Source organism: Hippopotamus amphibius, chromosome 16 (genome assembly GCF_030028045.1).
Source record: "Hippopotamus amphibius kiboko isolate mHipAmp2 chromosome 16, mHipAmp2.hap2, whole genome shotgun sequence".
Lineage (NCBI taxonomy): Eukaryota > Metazoa > Chordata > Mammalia > Artiodactyla > Hippopotamidae > Hippopotamus > Hippopotamus amphibius.
The window spans coordinates 58,920,815-58,941,465 of record NC_080201.1 but is presented as its reverse complement, the minus strand read 5'-3'; the positions used below and the strand labels follow the sequence as shown (position 1 = coordinate 58,941,465).

At 52.9% G+C, this 20,651-nt stretch overlaps 1 protein-coding gene across 5 annotated transcripts in view; it reads right to left on the bottom strand.

Annotated features, from left to right (window-relative positions):
• Positions 1 to 20,016, bottom strand: part of MYH14 (myosin heavy chain 14) — an 87,425-nt gene extending 67,409 nt beyond the window's left edge. For 2 of the 5 annotated variants that reach the window (XM_057711218.1, XM_057711222.1), the window contains exons 1-9: positions 18,368 to 18,510; positions 14,340 to 14,750; positions 9,545 to 9,701; positions 6,257 to 6,284; positions 6,028 to 6,130; positions 5,314 to 5,337; positions 3,693 to 3,785; positions 3,365 to 3,428; positions 655 to 753 (exon numbers count right to left, since the gene is read on the bottom strand). In XM_057711218.1, coding sequence (XP_057567201.1) covers positions 655 to 753; positions 3,365 to 3,428; positions 3,693 to 3,785; positions 5,314 to 5,337; positions 6,028 to 6,130; positions 6,257 to 6,284; positions 9,545 to 9,701; positions 14,340 to 14,747 — 976 coding nt within the window. In that variant the 5' untranslated portion in view covers positions 14,748 to 14,750; positions 18,368 to 18,510. The other 3 variants (XM_057711220.1, XM_057711221.1, XM_057711219.1) reach the window with 3 other exon arrangements.
• Between the last annotated feature and the right edge of the window lie 635 nt (positions 20,017 to 20,651).

Here is a 20,651-nt window from a genome sequence, read left to right as displayed (position 1 = left end):
GGGCTGCAGGTGCCCAAGTTAGCAGAAGCCATGAGACAGCAGGGGTCAGTGGCAGAGAGCATGTGGGTTCGGAAGCCACCGTGAGCAGGAGGCTGGATGCAGAGGGGCCAGGAGGCAGCCCAAGCTACAGGGTGGAAGGAGCCAGAATGACAGGGAGCCACAGGGCAGCGGGGCCACCGCAGAGGAGAGAGCCTTGGGGCGTTTCTGCAGCCAGAGGCCGGAGGAGCGCAGAGCAGGAGACAGAAGGAATCTCAGGCAGGAACCGTGAGGCAGCGGGAGCCCAGAAGCCGCGCAAACCACAATCATCACGGGAACCACGAGGCGGCAAAGCTGGAGTCATCACAGCACCCGCTGGAGTAAGCAGAGCCCAGGAGTCTCAGGAGAGAAGTGAGTGTGGGCGGGAGCCACGTGGCCACGTAGCCGGCGTGAGCAAGACCCAGGAGACAGCGGGAACCAGAGGGCAGCGGAGTCTGGGGGTGGCAGCAGAAACCAGGGGCGGCGGGATCCAGGAGGCGAGGCCAGCGAATCCACCACCCAGCAGGAGCCTGACACAAAGCAGGAGCTTGACACAGGTTAGCGCCTCCCATGTCCTCCGCCCCAGGGGCCCAAACGTGGCTCACACCCAGACCCCAGGGGAAGCCATCGCACACTGACCCTTGAGCTGCTCCCCGGCGCCTCCCAGCAGCTGGTAGAAGATGTGGAAGCTGCATTCATCCTTGGCCTGACGGATGGCCCGAGACTTCTCCAGCAGGTCTGGGCGGGGGGGTGAGTCAAGGTGCCGCAGGGCAGGGGACCCCCGCTATCCCGTGGAACAGTGGAGTCACTCACAGCCCCGGCCGGTGACCTGGCCGCTAAGTGGACCAGTGGCTTTGGACACATGTCACTTAAGCCTCATGCCTCAGTTTCCTCCTGTGTGCAAGGGTCCTGATACTAACACCCGTCCGTGAGTCTATGAGGTGCGGTGGGGGTAAATGAGTTACTATGTGTCAAACACGGGAGCAGTGCCTGGTTTGCTGTGGATGAGAATACTTCCTGCCATCATGACCCTCCCAGCCTCAGTTGCCCCACGTGGCTACAGGGGCTGTCAGCTTCTCCCTTCTGGGAAAGCCACATGGCACGTTTACACGCGGAAAATTGGCAAGATGCCTTAAAGGAAAATAAAACACCTTATAACTGATGTAGCCGACCGTGTCCTACACTCATGGACCACCAAGCACGTATTTTGCAGGGCCTGTCTTGGGGAGCCTTGCGCAAGAAGGGCTGAAAACCACTGACAAAACCCTGGGGCACTATAACCTGCTTGGGTGAGATGGGGAGGACCCGGGGAGGCGGTCCCACAGGGCAGCGTGGGGTGATGACAGCCCCAAGCCTCGGTTTTCTCTTCTGTGAAATGGGATAACAGCGTTGTCTCACAGGGTTATGGAGACGAGGAACTGCGCTAACGTAGGGAGAGTTCTCAGGACACCGCTGGGCATGTGGTAAAGCCTCAAGAAATGCTGGTCACGCTGACACTGGTGCTGAGGGGTCAGGCTGAGCCCCAGATCCATCTGTCTGACCCCGGGGGTGGCACCTGCCCCGCAAGCATCAGTCCACAGGCTGGTCACTGGCCCCAAGGCGGAGACAGCCGGGCAGGAGAGCTGTGCCTGGTGCGGGCAGCCCACTGGATGCGGCGTGTGGGTGGGAGAAAGTTAGCATTTGGAGGCAGGCTGAGAAGACAAATGTGAATGGAAGAGGCTGCTGGAACCACGGGGTCCATGGAGGCCCGGGATGGCAGGATGGATGGGGGCGGGGGGCAGGGAGAGCCGCGAGCTCTAAGCAGCTGTGTGAGCAGGAACCAGGATGCAGAGGGCTGATGGGACGCAGGAACTGTGGGGATCAGGAGCTGGTGGCTGCAGGGGACATGAGACCTTGAGCCCAAGGAAGCAGTTTACCAGGCGGCAGCAGGGTACACAGAGCTCAGCCGCTTGACAGCAAGATCCCCGTTTCCTTACTCTCTAAGCCCTCTTAGGAACAACCCTTCACCAACAGGCTGCTTCTCAACCTCCCTCCAGATACCAGGGGCGGGGGGAGGACACCCCGGGGATGGGGATATCACTTGTTATTAATATCATCTACATTGCAATTAATTATTAACCAACAATATTAACATTATAAGGACAGTGCTAATTTAATCATTCATTTCTAATAATGATAGCTCATTCTTTTTTTTCTTTTTTTTGGACTGCGCCATGCGGCTTGTGGGATCTTGGTTCCCCAACCAGGGATTGAACCCGGGCCTTCGGCACTGAAAGCCCAGAGTCCTAACCACTGGACTGCCAGGGAATTCCCAGATAGCGTGTTCTTGAGTGCTTATGATGTGGCGGGAACCAAGCTAAGAATTTGCCTCACATTGTCCTTCAGACCCTTCAAGGGTAGGTTCTACGATCCACCGCCTTCTACAGAGGAGGAAACTGAGGTCCAGAGAAGTCAGATCACGTGCCCAAGTTGCCACAGCCTCAAAGCAGCAGAGCTGGGATTCGAACTCGGGTCGGTGTGATTTCTTCACGCGTTCTCTTAAGCTCTGCACACCTGGAGCGTCTGGGTTTTATCTTTTAAATTCCTACTGAGCGTGCGTGCCACCTGTGTGGGAAAGGTTTGGCACATCTGGCCTGAGTCAGCCGGCTTGCAAGGCCCGCCTCTGGCAGGTGTCCGGGAATCTGGATTTCAAGAGGGTTCCCAGGCTTCCCTGGCTGATAGGAGGGGCTCCCTGCACTTAAACTGTTTGTGCAAAACAACATGGTTTCTGCTGAATACCTGCCTTTCTTCGGGGGACTCTAGAATTCGGGTACGCGCCAGACAGAGGGTGCCGATGTGACCGGCCCCCAGTAAAAACCCTGAGCGTAGAGTCTCTGATGAGCGTGCCTGGTAGAAAACATTTCCCACGTGTGCCAACAGCTGGGAATTAAGCCTGTCCCGTGTGACTCCACGGGGCGAGGACTCTGGAAGCTGGCGCCGGTGCCCACACACTTGGCCCCGCACGCCTTCCCCTTTTGCTGACTGTGGTCGCATCCTTTCCCTGTGGTTAAGTCATAGTCAACCCTCCGCCCCACAGCGAGGCTGGGCTGGCCTACTAAAAGCTAGGGAGGCCCCGCCCTTCTCCTTCCACGTGGAGATGCTGCGTCTGCCTGGTCCTGAGGTTCTAGGATCCTTCCCCTTCTGCGGAGGGGGAAACTGAGGCACCGTTTCTGAGCAGCGGGGAGCCAGGGTCCCCAGCGAGTGTGGACGCCTGTTTTCCGTAAGCAGTGAGATCTCAAGGGCTGCCCTCCTTAGCCGCCACCCCTTGAGCCCCCAACCCCAGGCGCCCCTCCAGGCGGGGAGAGGATACAAGTCTCGATGTTGGCGCCCACGATGTACCCGGCAACGTCGAAGTTGATGCGGATGAATTTGCCCTGTGAGGGGAGCGGGTGTAGGGACTTAGCAGAGGGTCCCGCAGGCCTGGAAAGCACCCCCTGGGAGGAAAGTGACCCTTCCAGAGCCAGGGCTGCCTCTCGACTTTCTCCCTCCACTTGAACCCCATCCCAATTATGAGATTCCAGTGGGGGCAGGGCGGGGGAATTCAAGGTCCAGGACCCGGTCCCCAGCCCTCAGCCCCCTCCTCCCTCAACAGACCCACACATCCTGCCTCCCCTCCACCACCCTCCCCCAACACTCACAAATCGGGAGGAGTTGTCATTCTTCACGGTCTTGGCGTTGCCAAAGGCCTCCAGGATGGGGTTAGCCTGAAGAAGCTGCCGCTCCAGCTCACCCTGCAGGGGTGCGGGGGAGAGCACGTCAGTGTGGGAAGGGGTGGGGGGGTGGCCCAGCTCAGGGGTCTGTGTCACAGCTGGCTGAGTGTCTGTGGGGGAGGGGCCTGTGTGTACCTGGGTGTGTGTCCACTTTCCCGCATCTGGGTCTTGCCCTTCAGTGTATTGTGAAGGGAACGAGGAAACATATGAGGAAATATCTCCAAGATACATTGTTGAGTGGAAACAAAACAAAAAAAGCAAGCTGCAGGACAACACCTACAAGGGGATCTCATTAATAAAAAATAAATTGAGAAAAAAACCGCCACAAAACAAGACTCCTATTTCTATACATGTTTGTAAACATTTAGAGAAAGGTCTGCAAGGATACACATTAAACCGTCAACAGTGTAAGACACTCCAAGGAAGGAGGACTGAGAAAACGAAAGAAGAATTTCACTTTATCTGATTTTTGTTGTTGTCACAGTGAATATGGACTCGTAACACTTGCGGGATTAATTAAAGAAAAACCTATACCATCTATATAAAGTGCCTCAAACTGTTTGGCAGTTTGGTAGTTTTCTTCCCCAGTCAGGCTGATCCATGGGTAGGGATTATTTTTTAAGACAGGAACCTTTTTTTTTAAAATTGAAGTATAGTTGATTTATGATATTGTGTTTAGTTTCAGGTGCACAGCAAAGTGATTTGGTTATACATATATATGTATACACCTATATTCTTTTTTTCATTCTTAACCATTATAGTTTATTACAAGATATTAAATATAGTTCCCTATTCTATACAGTAAATCCTTGTTGTTTATTTTATATATGGTAACATGCACCTGTTAATCCCCTACTCCCAATTTATCTCTCCCCCACCCCCATGGGTAGGGATCTTATTCTGAACTTCCCTACAGTCACCTCGGTGTCAGAGCCAGGAACAGAGCAGCACTCAGTAAAAGGCAATCCCCTTCCCTTCTTTCCTAGCCAGGCTCGCAAAGACACCAACTATCTCTTTAAATGTCCTGTGAGCCCTCAGACACTAGCCTGAGCTGGGTGTACACATCAGGCCTTCCATAACTGTCAGCGGGTGTCTGTGTGTTGTGTGAATTCGTGGTGTCTGTGGGCTCTCTCTACATGCATTCAGCAAATCAACAGTAAATGGTAGTTTTGGCCTCTGGGTTGTTTCACGTTCCGCACAGACACAATAGGGCTAACAGAAATGGCTGTGTGGTTGGGGTCTGTGCACGCGCAGTAGGACCTCACTAAAAGGCAGCATGGGCCCTGGGTGTGTGCGTGCAGTAGGGCCGCCATCAGCAACAGTGTATGTATGTGTGTGTGTTGGGGGAGGGCCTGTGTGCACACAGGAGGGTTGCGTGAAATGACAGTGTGGAGCCAGGTGTGCACATAGTAGGACGTGGCAATATGGCTTCCTGGCAGGGGTGACCATCAGTGCCTGAGGGGGCCCTGTCTGCTGGGAAGACTGTGGGTTGGGGTGACCCAGGTGGTATCAGGGGTGACAGGACTCGAGATGCTTCCCTGCTACTCACATAAGACATGGTGCTGGCGGAGGCCTGAGGAAGTCACAGGACACGAGACACGGACCGGGACACGGACCAGGACACAGCACATGGAACGTGGACAGACACAGGTGAACCGGCAGTCTTAGGTGGTGAGTGGGGTGGGGCAGAGAGATGAGGGGTTGGGGAAACGGGCCATGTGGAGCGGGGCGGCCTGGGTGGGGGGGCCACAGTGCCCGGGGTTGGAATCCGTGCTAGCCCTTCCTGGGTGTGTGACCTCAGACGGCCGACTCACCCCAGCTGGGACTTTGGTCTCCCATCTTCACACAGGAAAACCACACCCACCTCACTGGAGTGTCATGGTAAAATAAGCAAAGGGACTAGAGCTATATAAATGCTCGCTCATAAAGCAAACCTGGGCATTTCAGGAAGCTAAACTGGCCCGACACACAGTGGGTGCTCTGGAATGTAAGCACCTACTATGTGCCACATGCTATTCCAAGGGGCAGCCAGCGAGGCCAAGGACTAGCCCTTGAAATTTTTGTGTCCACCCTGCCTCTGCTCCCAGCACTATATCAGGCACATAGTAGGGACGCAGGGGGCACAGGCAACCAGGAGAAGGCCCACAACTGTGTCCTTCCATGAAGGAGGCAGGGAGTTAGTTATGGGGAGAAGCAGAGCCTGAGGTGGAGGGGGCATTGCTGGTGGCAGGGTCCAAAGTACGTTCCAAGGCAGGTCACTTACCGGGACACCCGGCTCCTTCCTGCCCTTTGGCGATGATGCCACGTGGGCAAGGTACTGGATGACCTTCTTGGTGTTTTCTGTCTTCCCGGCCCCAGATTCCCCGCTAAGGGGGGGCACAAAGGAAAGCAAAAAGGGTCAGCAGTGTCACCAGGTAAGCCCCGCCAATTCCAAGAAGAGCCACGCCCAACTGGACCCCGCTTCCTCCAGGAAGTCCTTCAGGATTACTCACGTGCAGAGAATGGACTGATCCTCACGATCTGTAGGGGACAGAGGAGGAAGTGTCACCTGGGAGGATTTCTCCAGCGAGATGCTGGCCACCGTCTTTTCAAAATCCTTCCAAAGGGCTAAGGAAAAGCTTGGGTTTTGACATGTGACCCTCCTACATTCTAATACATAACCCTGACTCAGCCTCTTGCTTGCTGTGTGACCCTAGGAAAGCAGCTCTCCCTCTCTGAGCCTCAGTATCCTAACCTGTAAAATGGAGACAACAAACCCCAACTGAACAGCACGTAATTCATTCAACAAACTTCAATTTGAGCCCCTACCATGTGCTGCCTTGTGCTGAGTGTGTGAAATTCAAAGACATGAGAGTGAGATCCTGGACCTCAGCCTCTAACAGAAAACAGGTCACAGAATGGTAGTGATGGTGACTGGTGGCCCATTGGTGGGTCATCTGCCCAACCTGAGGGCAGAGAGCACGGCTCAGTCCCCATCATCTCCTCTGCTCACCCTGGGCTCGACACAACCCTTCAGCAAAGTCACACTGACTACCTACTAAGTGTCAAGACACTGAGGGCAGTGGGAATTGGCAAGGTCCCTGCTCTCATGGAGCATCCACTTGAGTGGGGGATAAAAAGCACATAAACTAATAATGAAGATGATTTGACAGCTGGCAATGTCTGGTGACATTTTTGGTTGTCACAACCTGGGAGGGGGGCTTCTACAAGCTTTACAGATAGAGCCCAGGGAAGCTGCTAAATAGCCTACAATGCACAAGACGACCCCCACTCCAAAGATCATCCAGCCCAAATGTCAACAGATCCAGGACTGAGAAGCCCTGGTCTAAAGTCCTAAGAAGTGACTGAGGGCAGGGGTCGAGGGCCAGAAGGCTTCTTAGAAGAAGAGCTATTTCAGCTCAGCCCTAAAGGATGAGGAAGCAGGGAAAGAGCATTCCAGGAAGAGGGCACAGCCAGTGCAAAGGTCCTGTGGTGGGACCGAGTTGGAGATGTTTGAGAGACAGGAAGGAGGCCTGTGAGGCTGGGGGAGGAGGCAGAGCTGGAGATGATTCAGATGGGTTTGGATACCACAGTTAAGGGTGCTGGATGGTTTTTCAGGAGGGCAGGTCTCTGGGTGATTTTAAGCCAGAGAGAGGGCTGCATTCAACAGGGCTTCCGAGTTAGCAGCCTGGTTTGCGAGCCATACAGACATGGGTTCAAGGCCCAGCAACCTCCCCGCCTTGCTGTGTGACCTTTGGTCAGTCTCTGAGGTGTTCTGTGCCTTACTTTCCCCATCTGAAAAATGGGGCTCGAAACAGCCCCCACCTCACAGGGCTATAGTCAGAACTCACAGAGAATGTTCAAAAACAACTTTTTAAAGTACACTAGCTAGTATGTAATACTGTTTTGTGGCCTGTTTTGGATTCCAGCCTGAGCCTGGGACTCTCATGTCTTTGAATTCCACATGCTCAGCACAAGGCAGCACATGGTAGGGGCTCAAATTGAAGTTTGTTGAATGAATTACACTCTGTTCAGTTGGAGTTCACTGTACCCATTTTACAGATGAGGAAACTGAGGCTTGGCAGAATTCCCTGGCTGTCCAGTGCTTAGGACTCGGCACTGCCGGAGCCCAGGTTCAATCCCTGGTTGGAGAACTAAGATCCTGCAAGCCTTGTGGCATGGCAAAAAAAAAAAAAGAGAAAGAAAGAAACTGAGGCTCAGAGAGGGACAGCTGCTTGCCTAGGGTCACACAGCAAATAAGAGGCTGAGTCGGGGTCGGGAATTAGAATCCAGGAGGGTCACACATCAAAACTCACTGCACCCAGACCAGGATGAGGAGGTGATACACAGCGTGGCCTACAGGGAGGCAGTGGCTGGGGGGCCCTGGGTTCAAACCCCATCTCAGCCACCCACCCACAAGTGGATGGTGGGCAGTGACTGTGCTGCTCTGTGCCTCAGTTTCCCTATCTGGCAACCAAGGATAATAAGCACACCTCTTTCATGAGGCTGCTGTGACATTAAATGTTCATCCCTGAAAAGTGCTTGACCCAGAGTAAGTACTCTTATTTTCTTGTATGTTTATTTCTAAGTTATATTAACTAGTATATGATAATAACTGAAAAGTATTATAAAAATAAATATATAACAAATTAGATTATATAACCAAATAAGTGTTACCTCTGACCAAATAAAAATTTATGATGTGACTATAAAAACATTATATATAAATATTTTCATTGCATAATACAGGTATATGTGTGTGTGGGTATATGTGTGTGTGTGTGTGTATATATATATTCTTTTTTTTTTTTGCCTGTGCTGTGGGTCTTGCAGCATCTTAGTTGACCAGGGATCGAACCGGGGCCATGGCAGTGAAAGCGCCAGGTCCTAACCACTGGACCACCAGGAAATTCCCAGGTATATGATATATTCTGGATTAGACCAGTGGATCTCAAACTTGAGCCTGCATCAGGATCCCCAGAAGGAGCCCAGGGATCTGGTGAAAACACTGACTGTTGAGCCTCCCCCAGGCTTTCTGACTCTGCAGGTGGAGGGTAAAGGCCAAGTTTTCATTTCCAGCAAGTTCCCAAGTGATGCTGAGGCTGCTAGAGAGGGGACCACACTCTGAGAACCACTGCCTTGTAAATATAGCACATAGTAGGTGATATAATATGTACCATATAAATATATTGCCGCCTACTATTAATGTCATATGATAGAAAGATACAAATTTTAAAATGTTTAATATGTTTTTTAATATATACAAAATATTTATTAAAATAGATGACCTATAATAAATATATAAGGAGTGTATTATGTATATTACATAGGAATTACAGAATTTTGCCAGGACTGATCAACATTGTCATGGGATGAATGGCAGGCCTCTGATGGGCATCCTTGTGCAGTGCCCAACCTGCTCAGCTGTACACAGCGACCCCATGCTGCCCATTGTCTAAGGGGCAGCCATTCACCCATGACAATGTAAATCATGTCAACAACATAAATGTTGAATGCACACTCTTAAGAATCACTGTTTCAAGAGGAATTTTTGCAGAAACCTGGCATCGATGAGCTTCCAAATGATACTTGTTGAGGGAAGGGGTGAACAGTGAGATGGATGAAAAGGGGCCTGTCTGGTAGGACCCAGAGCCTTGCCCATTCGGCCTTCCATTTGTGTTCCCTCCTGCCCCACAAAGAAGCCTCACAGAGTCTGAAATCCTTGACCTGTCATCTGATCCTGACCCCCAGCCCAGTCCCCATTGAAGAGGCACCTCCAGCAGTGCCAGCACCACACTCACCCTGCAGCATGCTTCGGTAGGCCCCCTCAGTCACTGCATACACGTGGGGTGGCACTTCATGGCGCTTCTTGCCCCGGTACATCTCCACGATGGCCTCTGTATAGATGGGAAGCTGCTTGTATGGGTTGATGACCACACAGAAAAGGCCGGAATACGTCTGCAGTGGGCAAGAAGGGAGAGGGCCTCAGCTAGCTGCCTGTCTGTGGCCCAGGGGGCAGCATGGGGCTGCCGTGTACCGCTGGGCAGGTTGTGCACTGCACAAGGAATTCCGGCAAAGGGGCTGCCATTCACACCATATCAATGTAGACCTGAATATTCGTTACAGTTTCAGGCTGATGGTTGAAAGTAAGCTTTCCAAACTGCACAAAGGTCCTGTATGGATGAGGAGTCACATGGAGAGAGAATGTAGGCTTTGTAGTCCTGTCACTGCTTGGACTCACACACACATGAAAGGACCGTGTGCAAGTTCATCTGTAGCATCATTCTTTAAAACAGTGAAAGACCGGAAACGGTCTGGATGCATGGTTGTACAATGGATTCCTATGATGCTTTTGGTGTACTGTATACAGATAGAGAACTGTCTCCAAAACATTATTATGGAAAGGAAACAAGGTAAGAATTGCTTGCATTGAAAGGGGTGCGAGAAAAATATTTTATGAATATGCAGAGAATATTTCTGGAAGGGTGCTCCCCATATCTGTAGCAGCTGAAACGCGACAAAAGCATGTCTGCGGTTTCTGCTGATAACAGACTCACAGGACCTGCTGCCACGACCGTCTTGGTGGTTCCCTCTTACTGGAGGATATGCTAAATTTCAGGTTCGAGGTGCGTGAAAATAAAGATTAATTGTTTTTTGCACCCAAGTTCACAGTCGTCCTGAATGTGTCCACACATGCATTGGGCGGGAGTTCAGGACCCTTGTAACGGTTTAAGAACTGTTCCAGCTTGGATGGAGCCTCGGGTAGACAAGAGGCACTTAGGACGGACAGAGGTAGTTAGATGGCTAGAGAGCTAGCCGGTCACCTAGCTAAGCCAACTAGTTAGACTAGTTAGTCTAACCTTAGCTAGTTAGAGAGCTAACTAGTGAAGTTAGCTGGACTAAGCTAGCTAATCCAGCCAGAGAGCTGCTGAGGGGCTTAGCTAGTTAACTATGAAACCAGTTAGCTACTTAGCCAGCTAGTTAGCTACTTAGCTCGTTCAATGGCTAGCCGTTTACTTGTTGGTGAGTAGCAGAACTGCTTTAAGCTCCCAGATAGCTCGAGCTTCTCAAGCAGAGCGAGGGTGTGGCCTCCCAGGTGCCAAGCTTTTAAGGATGGGAGGGTGGGTGGCCAGCCTGGAGCAGAACAACCGGTTTGCTGGGTGTCTGCCCTCCCTGCCAGCAGCTCTCGGGAGCTCTCAGAGGGCGGGGCGGCCAGACCACATTCCCAGGGAGGGTATCTCATGGCTGTTGGCGCCCAGGCCCCCACTCCTGGCTGGCGGAGGAGCCCCCCCCCCCACACTACCACCCACCCCAGCCCCCTCCTGCCAGCCATACTTTGTCACCAGGGCAACACCCCAGACGGAACCCGAGCTGGCTGCCAAGGCCCGGGGGCAAAGGGCAGAGGCTGATGTACCTAGAGAGGCTCGGGGACACATGAGTGGCCGGGGCACAGCTGTGGAAACCTGGCTGCAAGGGACTGCCCCAGCCCTCAGGGCTCCAAAGGCAGAGCCACCAGGTCCAACTACCCCTCCTCAGCCCAGCAACTCTCCCCACAGTCTCGGTTTCTTCCCTGAGAAACCCTCCCCGCCTCATTACAGAGGCTGTGGGGATTAAGGAAGGCAGTGAATAAAACCCAGCCAGCCCAAGGTGGGGCCCCTGAAAGGCACTGCAGTCGCGGATGCTCACGTTCCCACCCCACCTGGGAGCTAAGAGTTCACCCAGACTTGGATCCCGTGTCATCCTGGGCTTCAAGGCCTGCGTGACTTGGCACAAGGGGCTTGCCCTCTCCGAGCCTCAGCTGCCAGCCCTGGAAAAATGAGGCTTTTGACCCCCACGATCTAGAAGGATGCTGAGAGTGATACACCACCATGCATCTTCCAGCACCTCACAGAGCAAAGGGCACGGCCAGTGTACAGCAGATGGGTTCCCTTCCTGCCCCGAGCATCCCAGTGAAGAGACCGAGACCCTGAGCCCCTCAAGGCCAAATAGCCTATGAGCAGCAGAAACTGGGTTTCTGGAACCCCACTCCTTGCACTGGGAAGCACTGTCTTCCCCCTCACCAGTTGGCCAGTCAATACTTATTAAGCATGGCCTGAGGACGCGCAAGGTGGGGCATGAATCGAACCTTCTAGCTGGGTGGCTTGAGCAAGCACCTTAACTTTTCTGGGTCCCATTTTCTCATCACACGGGGACCGGAACAGCACTTCCACAGAGGCCCGCTGGGCGCCATTCACAAGTTCACGCTGCAAATATGGGGCTCAGTGTGGGCCCTGGAGCCCTGTGCATGACTGACTGATTGATTGATTTGCCACACAGCGTGCTGGGACTTTAGTTCCCTGATCAGGGATTGAACCCATGCTTCCACTGCAGTCTTAACCACCGGACCCCCAGGGAACTCCCTGTGCATGCTTAATATGTTAGCTGTTAACTACTCTAGGGCCAAGGCTTCTCCTTTCCAAGTCGTGGGTAAAGGAGGTGATAACCCCTACCTCACAGCCTTATGTGGAGAGGGGGGTCAACAAGATCATACTGGAAAGAAGTTTAGGACAGCACGAAACAGAGAAAGCAGGCCCTTGCTAAGTGCCAATGAATAATGTTAAGGCCCAATTTGCTTCCAGTCTGGGCTTCCAGAATCTTCCATCTCACTTTCATTTGTCAGGTCCCAATTCTCTGGCTCTCAGGCCACAGCCTTAGCTCAGGCCTCACCATTTTTACTCCCTGAACTTTCCCAATAAACTTCCTAGTGCAGTGGATAGAATGTGGTATCTGGAGTCAGACAGCCTGGGTTCAAATCCCAGTTAAGCTGGTTCCTAGCTGGTGGGGCTTTGTCCAAGTCCTGGCCCCTCTCTGAGGCTCAGTGTCCCCACCTACAGAATGGGGATGATAGGAGATACCTTACAAAGTTGCCGTGAGGGTTCAGAATGTTTATTAACAGGAAAAGGGTGGCTCAGTCTTTTGGGTGCTCCTCTCATCCCCTGTCTTTGGTGAAGTTCAGGGGAGTGGCCTGAACAGAGGCCTCTTTCCCAGGGCTCACAAAGGCAGGTGAGGAATGAGAAGGGCCCAGTACAGCCCTCAATTCAAATCCCACCCCTGCCACCAAAAGCTGAGGGGCCCTGAGCCAGCCACTGGCCCTCTCACAGCTTCAGTCTCCTCCCCAAATGGGAGTTCGATTTCATAAAAATATCCTAATCTTGTGCTTGTGACCTTTAATGGGGAGGATACTGGAGCCAGTTTATTTATTTTTAATTTTTGATACATCTCATCATTTATTGAAATTTTCTTTTATTATTTTCATTAAAGTTTTGTGGTTTTTTAAAAAAAATATAAAATCAGCACTTTTCCTTTTAGGGTTTTAGCAAGGGATTTTGTGTTTTCTCTTGTGGGGCCAGTTGAAATGAGCAAGGTAGTGAGACCCCAGCCCTCTAAGCTGGTGTCTGGAGCATGACTCTGGGGCCAGCTGCCTGGGTTCAAATCCTTTGTGTCCATGTGATCTGGGATCCAAGTCACTTAACATTCCTAAAACAGGCGATAAGAACAAGTCCACGGCCCAGAAGTGAGCTGATAACCCACACGCAGCACTTAGAACAGTACCTGGCACATCATAAGTGCTCAATAAATATTTGCTGGCCACCCATGGTCATGATTTCTCATTATTATTGTTGACATTCCTTGTCACTCTCTCTAATCCTGTTTGCTCTGAATAACGCTCTGGCTGTCCATTAGAACCACCCTGGAAGCTTATTAAAAAGGCCAGTGTCCATGTCACACCCTCAGAGAGCCTCCTTTCAATGGGGTGGGGTGGGGTGGAGTGTTAGTATTTTTTTTTAATTCCTTGAGTGATTCTAATGTGAAGGCAGGGTTAAGAACTGCTGCCCTACTCCAGCATGAGACACTGAATGCTTAACAGAGACTAGACCATAGTCAACCTCACTATCATCGATCCCGGCTTAATCCTAAGAGGCACCAGAGCAAAGGGGTGGAGCCTGGAACCCGACTACCCACGTCTGCCAAGTCCGACTGGGTGACCTTGGTCAAGGAACTTGACCTTTCTGTGCCTCAGTTTCTTTATCTGTAAAATGGGGACAAAATGCTTTAAAACTGTGCAAATGTATTGAAACAATATAGTTTAGAGTGCCTAGTGCATGCTTAATAAATGTTAGTTTTTATTGTTATTAAACCTCTCTGGGTCTCAGTTTCCTTCTAGGGATGAAAGTCTCCACTATTTGTAAGGTGAAAGGAAACAAGTGCACAAAGCCAGGCATGTGGCTTTCCATACTCAGTGGTTCCCAAGAACTGTGACTACAGATCCATACCCCTTTCTCAAAACCTTTGGTTGTGTTATATTCCACGATTCAGAATTTTTTTAACTTCAGGAAAATAATAAGGAGCATCTAGCCTGTAATATTACGGATCGCCCCCAGTGGCGTCTGAGGCACTCCTGATAATCCCATAATTTATCATTTGGCAACTAAGGGGAGGCAGAGTCCCACAACACGGGATAAAGAGTATAAATAGCCTCACGTTGCTTCAAGCTGGGGTGCTGACACCCAGCCCCCCACCCCGGGCAATGCCCCCACGAGGAAGGAGGCCACTCACGTAGATGAGGCCGGAGTAGTATCGCTCGCGGAGGTTGTGCAGCACGGAGGCCTCGTTGAGGCAGGTCAGCTCGGCCATGTCCTCGGCCTTGCTGAACTTGGGCGGGTTCATGCGCTGGATCTGGTCCCGCGGCAGCCGCAGCCGCCGCCCGCTCTCCGCCAGCTCCACCTCGGCCTCCTCCTCGCCCTCGTCCCGCAGCGCCGCCGCCTCGAACCCGTGCAGCTCCGAAGGCACCCACACCAGGCGCCGCGCCGTCCACTCCACCTGCGGGGACGTGGCCGAGCCCCCGGGCCCGCTTCCCACGCCCGGCCCGCGGGGCGCGAACAGGAACGGCTGGGCCGCCTCGGGCACTGGGCCCGGCCTGGGGGGCGCCTTCCGCCCGGGCACCGACACGGTCACTGCTGCCATGGTCTGCAGGGAGAGAGCAGAGGCCGGGGGTCAGGGGGGGCTCCATCCCCACCCCCGGCCCCCAGGCAGTCGCCACTGCTTTTCTCCGCCAGACCTCGATTTACACTTCTGCAAAACGGGTCCACAGATCTTTTCTATTTATTCCATCCATTCACCTCTCTACCCATTAATTCATTCAATAATTCTTTTTCTTTTCTTTCTTTCTTTTTCTTTCTTTCTTCCTTTCTTTCTTTCTTTCTTTCTTTCTTTCTTTCTTTCTTTCTTCCTTCCTTCCTTCCTTCCTTCCTTCCTTCCTTCCTTCCTTCCTTCCTTTCTTTCTTTCTTTCTTTCTTTCTTTCGTGGCCACACCACACGGCTTGCAGGATCTTAATTCCCCCATCTCAGGGTCTCAGGGCAGTGAAAGCCCCCAGTCCTAACTGCTGGACCACCAGGAAATTCCCAATTCAATAGTTCTTTAATAACAATCTAAACGTCCATTGACAGATGAATGGGTAAAGATGTGGTACACATGTACAATGGAATGCTACTCAGCCATTAAAAAAAGAATGAAATAATGCCATTGGCAGCAACATGGATGGACCTGGAGGCTATCATACTAATTGAAATAAGTCAGACAGAGACAAATGTGAAATCTAAACTATGACACAAACTACCCACCAAACAGAAACGGACTCACAAACATAGAGAACAGACTGGTGGTTGCCAAGGGGTGGGGGGTGAGGGAGGGAAGGACTGGGAGTTTAGGATTAACAGATGCCAACTATTGTATATAGAATGGATAAACAACAAGGTCCTACTGTACAGCACAGGGACTTATATTCAATATCTGTGATAAATCATAATGGAAAATAATATGAAAAAGAATATAATCACTTTGCTGTACAGCAGAAATTAACACAACACTGTACATCAACCACACTTCAATAAAATAAATTAAAGAAAAATAACTCCTTAATAAGCCCAGACTGTGAGCCAGGCACTGTTCAAGGCATCAGCCATATATCAAGGAACACATCAGAAAAAGATCCCTTCCTTCCTGAGGTGTTTACATTCTAGCCCTGCTCTGGCTATCACTGGAGCCTCGCCCCAGTGTGGCTACTGGAAAGTTGAAATGGAGAATCCAAACTGAGGTGGGTTCTGAGCATAACACACACACCCAGTTTCAAAGACAGTACAACAAAAAGCTCATTCGTGTTTTATGATGACATATTGCACTGGTAATATTTTGGATACACTGAGTTAAATAAAATATTAACATTCATGTCACTTGTTCCTTTTTACTTTTTTATTTTTACTGTGGCCAGAAAATTTTAAATTACACATTGGCTTGCATTGTATCTCTATGAGTTTGCGCTGCTCAAATCCCAGGAGGCAGATTCAAAGATAAATACGTAAATTATATAGTATGTTAAAAGATGATACATGCCAAGGAGAAAAATGAACCTGGGAACAGGGGATGTTAGGATTGAGGGTCATTGAAGTTTTAATTGGGGTGGCCAGGGAAGGCCTCTCTGATGTGACATCTAAATAAAGACCTGAGGGAGATGAAGGCAGCAGGCCATGGGAATGTCAGGGTGGGATTACAGCTGGGAGAACAGCTTGTGCAAAGGCCCTGGGGCAGGAGTATCCCTGTATGTCTATGGCATTGTGAGAGGCCAGTATGGCTGGAGCCAGGTGATCTGGGGGAAAGGGTGGTAGGTAAAGTAAGATTAGGGACAAAGGGGGTCAGATAGGGTCATGATGAGGACCTTGACCTCACATTTTGAGCACTAGGAGGATGTCATCCTGATTTCTGTAACTAAGGTTCCCTGACCACCTCTGGCCTACCCCAGAACAGACCTGAATCTCATCCCTTGGTTAGCAGTGGCTTCCCTCCCTGTGAGCTGGCTTCCTTCTCTTTATAATGGGGAGACTGGCACCATTCGTTCACTTCTGCATTCACTCAGCATTCCCTGAGGCTGTTCAAGTAGCCTGTCCTCACCAGGCTCTGCCCAAAGTGAGTCTGGGGACCCAGAGATGAGTCAGTCGGCACCCTGCTTTAAGGAGCTCCTGGTCTGGGGGTCATCTAGTCTCAGACAGTTTTAGTCTCAGACAGTCACAACCAAGATGAGCTTTGGGCTCGATAACAAGGCACTGGGGGAGCCAGCCTGTGCTAGACCCCTCCCCACCCTTAAATGAGCCATAGACCAGTAGTGAACAGACTACGGCAACTCTAGAGCAGTCTAAGCACGTCAGGAAAAAAAGTCAGCCTCAATTCTCTCCCACTGCCTCAAACGGCCACATTACTGCCTTGCCACACCAGTCACAGGAATCCCCCTACGTTCTGTCTCCCCCACCTCAGTGCTTCTACCTCTGCCCTCCAGGCCCCCTCCCCTCTGTGACATATCCCCGGAGAAATCCCTCCAAACATTCAGCTCCTCTTAGGGCATCCCCAGATCTGGTCCCATCAGGCTTTTTTCTCTCCCTCACCTGGAAACTGAGCTCCAGGCCACATATCCCTCTTTCCTCCAGACCCCCTCCTCACCACCAGCAGTCCCAGCCCCCACCCTCAGCCGGTGACGTTTGGTCCTGATGCTCTCAGGCCTCAAACCCAAGGCCCCTGCACTCAAACAGCAGACTTATCCCACCGTCAGATGCCATTTTTCCACTTCCCAGGCCCAAGCTGCCCAGGCTCACCCCAGGCCTCCTGTGCGACCCTGAGCCGTTCAGAGACAAGTCCCACCCCTAGGACTTTACCCCCACCTTCACCCCACCCACTTCCTCTCCAGCCCTCGGCCTTTGACCACGAAGGGTTTGGGAGTTTTTGCAATCACCCAGCCCTATGCTTCCCCTCCCTAGAGCCAGAAGTCTGGGCCCCCACTCCTTCCTCCCTTGGACCCAGGAGTCCAGGCCCCCAGCTCCCTCCTCCTCCAGACTCAGGAGTCTGGGCCCCCAGCAGCCCATTCTTCCAGGAATCAAGAATCGGAACTCTCAGCCCTCTCCAACGCTGGACCCATGAGTCAGAGCCCCCTCACCTCACTGCAGGCGGGCTGGAGCTGAGGATGCCTGGGACATCTAGATTCTGAGGGCTGATAACAGCTCTGATGAGGTGGGCCTGCCCCTCTGGCAGCCCCACCCTCCTTAGCTGGCAGGAACACCTCTGCCAGGGCTCATTTCTGTCACCAGTGCAGGTGAAAGCACCTGCCCTGGGAGGGGCAGAGACTGGAAAGGAAAAGGAGCCAGGGATCCGCCCCTGGGGCAAGGGTTGGGGTCCTTGGCATCCAGTCCTCTGACCTCAGTCTAGTGCTAGGATTCAGGGGTCCTCTCTGCCCCCAGACTCAGAAATGTGAGCCTCCAGCCCTCTCCTTTCTCAGACCCAGGAGTCCGGGTCTCTAGTCCCCTCCTCCTTCAAGACCCACAAACTCCGGCTCCCAGACCCAGAGTCCTGGCCCCAGTGTCTTCCTCCCTCCAGACCTAGGAGCCCAGTCTTCCAGAGCCGTCCTTAATCAGACCTGGGATTCCTGGCCCCCCAGCCCAGCTCCTCAGATCCCCGAATCCCAGCGCCCAACCCCCAGCTCCTTGAAACCCAAGTGCCCGTGTAGCTGTCCCCTCAACCTGCGGAGCTGGATCCTCGGAGCTACCTGGGGGACGCCGGCTGGTACAGGAAGCGGGAAGATGGGGAGGGGGCACGGGAATCCCCCGTCCTCTTCAGAGCTCTCAGGTGCGGCTACCTCCGCGGTCCAGCACGGGGCGGGGCCACGTCGCGTCACCGGGAGGGAGCCCGGCTCTGATGTCACCCAGCACCTGCCCGGCTCGGGAAGGGGGCGGGTCCTGGAGCTGCAAGGCCCTAGACAGGGGGATGGGGTGGGGGGCGGGAGGCGGGGATAAGCCTGTTGCCAGGTGGGCGGCAGCAGCAGCAGTACCGGGACCCCTCCTTCTTCTGGCGAGCAAAGGTCAAGGACCCGCGGAGAGGGCTGAGGACTCCAGGGGTTCGAATCCCGCTCAAGTTTTCTGGGCGTCGGCCTTCCTCTCCGCGAATTGAGGCCAATGAAATGAATAAACCGATGTGGGAGAAAGTGCCCAGCCCAGCGCTTAAACTAGTAATACCCCACGACATCATTTAATCTCGCTGAACTTCTGTTTCCCCAGCCCTGGAAATGGGACCACACAGAGAGCACTAGGAGTACCAAAGAAGACGACAAAATGTTTTTCTAGGCTCTGGAGCTTCAGTCCTCTCATGGGTGAATTGAGGACTAAATAGTGGTAAGTGCACCTACTGTGTGCCACGTGTATTCCTGCTTTTAGAACAGCTGTCCAAACTCATAAAATGCTCTCAAAAACCAATGAGATAGGGACCATCAGCATCTCCATTTCTCTGATGGGGAAACTGAGGCATGGAGAGGTGAACGAAGTAACCTGCTCAAGGTCATACAGCCAGTAAGAGGGAGAGCTGGGATTCAAGCTCAGGCCATTTTCTGCCATTCTAAAGAGGGGATTTGGGAGGAATGTGTAGTAAGTCCTCAAAGATGTCCATTTCCTCCTCCCAGTTGGTAACTCTCTCAACCTGCTCCCCCATCTACGCCTTAGGGGCTACAGCCTTCCTTAGGGGACTCCTGTGGGATTTACAAGGTTAAGGAACCCAACACACATTTGGTCTCCGAAGTGTTGTTCTCAACCCGGTCCCCCTGCAACCACCGCCTCTGTCCAGCCTGTTTTCCCTCCCTGTAAAACGGGTACAATATCAACCCATCTCGAGTTAATATAATTTAAAGGTAATTATTTAGTTATAAAAATAAGAGCACCCAGTACATCGTGGGGGTTCAAAGATGTCTCTCCCCACCCTTCTGCTCTGCCAGTCATGACGGTCCCTGTCTCTGGTCCGCAATTTTTACACGTGGAAATAGAAACACTGTCATCTGGGGGCGGGGGATTGAAGGCAATGACTCAGGTATTCAAGCGTCCAAGGTCCCAAAGCGAGCCTCAGTTTCTCCACCAGCGGAATCGGTCTGGGGCCTCCAGCGACGACCCTGGCCCGGCCTCGCATATTGTAGGAGCTCCAGTTGGGGGAGACTAGGCGCCCCGCCCCACCCCCCTCCCTTCGCCCCCCGCTGCTGTCGGGCTGCTTGTCCAAGGTGAGTGTCCCTGTCCCCGCCCCTCCCCCGCAGCTCGCGCCGGCCTCCGGAGCCCCGAGCGCAGCCCGGAAGCTGCAGCCTCCCGGGGCCCAGTCCCACTTCGCCACCTCGGGCCGGCAGCGGGCCCCGGGCACTCACCGGCTTCCAGGGCAGTCCAGAGGCTTCGGCCTGGGGAGAAAGAGGGGCGGGCCAGCCAGGAAAGCCCCGCCCACACAAGCGCAACGGGGACCAATCGGCGCCAGCTGCGACAAACTACGGCCCCGCCCACGGGGGACGCGCTCGCCAATCAAGAGGAGCGGCTGCCGGACGGGGCCAATCAGAAGTTGCCGGAGTGTGCCAGCCGTGGGAAAAGAACGGCCGGAGCGTGGAGCTAGGCGGCGAGACCGTAGGCGGGATCCGAGGCCTGACAGGCAAGGAGCGCGACCAATGGCGAGGCTCGGGGGGCGGCCGCGGGCGGGAAGCCCAAGGGACCCGGGTGAATGGGTTGCTTTGTGCGCCAGGCATGAATGAGGACCTTTGTAAGGGCCGGCGTGGGGGGGCGGCCGGAGGCCGGAATGCCTGGGTCCCCCGGGAGCCGGCGGACATGAGAGAAAAGAGAGCGAATTCACTTTTGTCGAACGCCAACCGCGTACCACCAGGCACTCTCCCAGGCTCTCACCCACCCAGAGGTGTGGGCATTACCGTCAGTAATAATAATGATCATTTATTGAGTGCCCGATGTATGCCAGGAGCTGTGCTAAGCGCTTTACCTGCATGATCTCATTTAACCCCTTGGAACTGGTGCTGTTAAGAG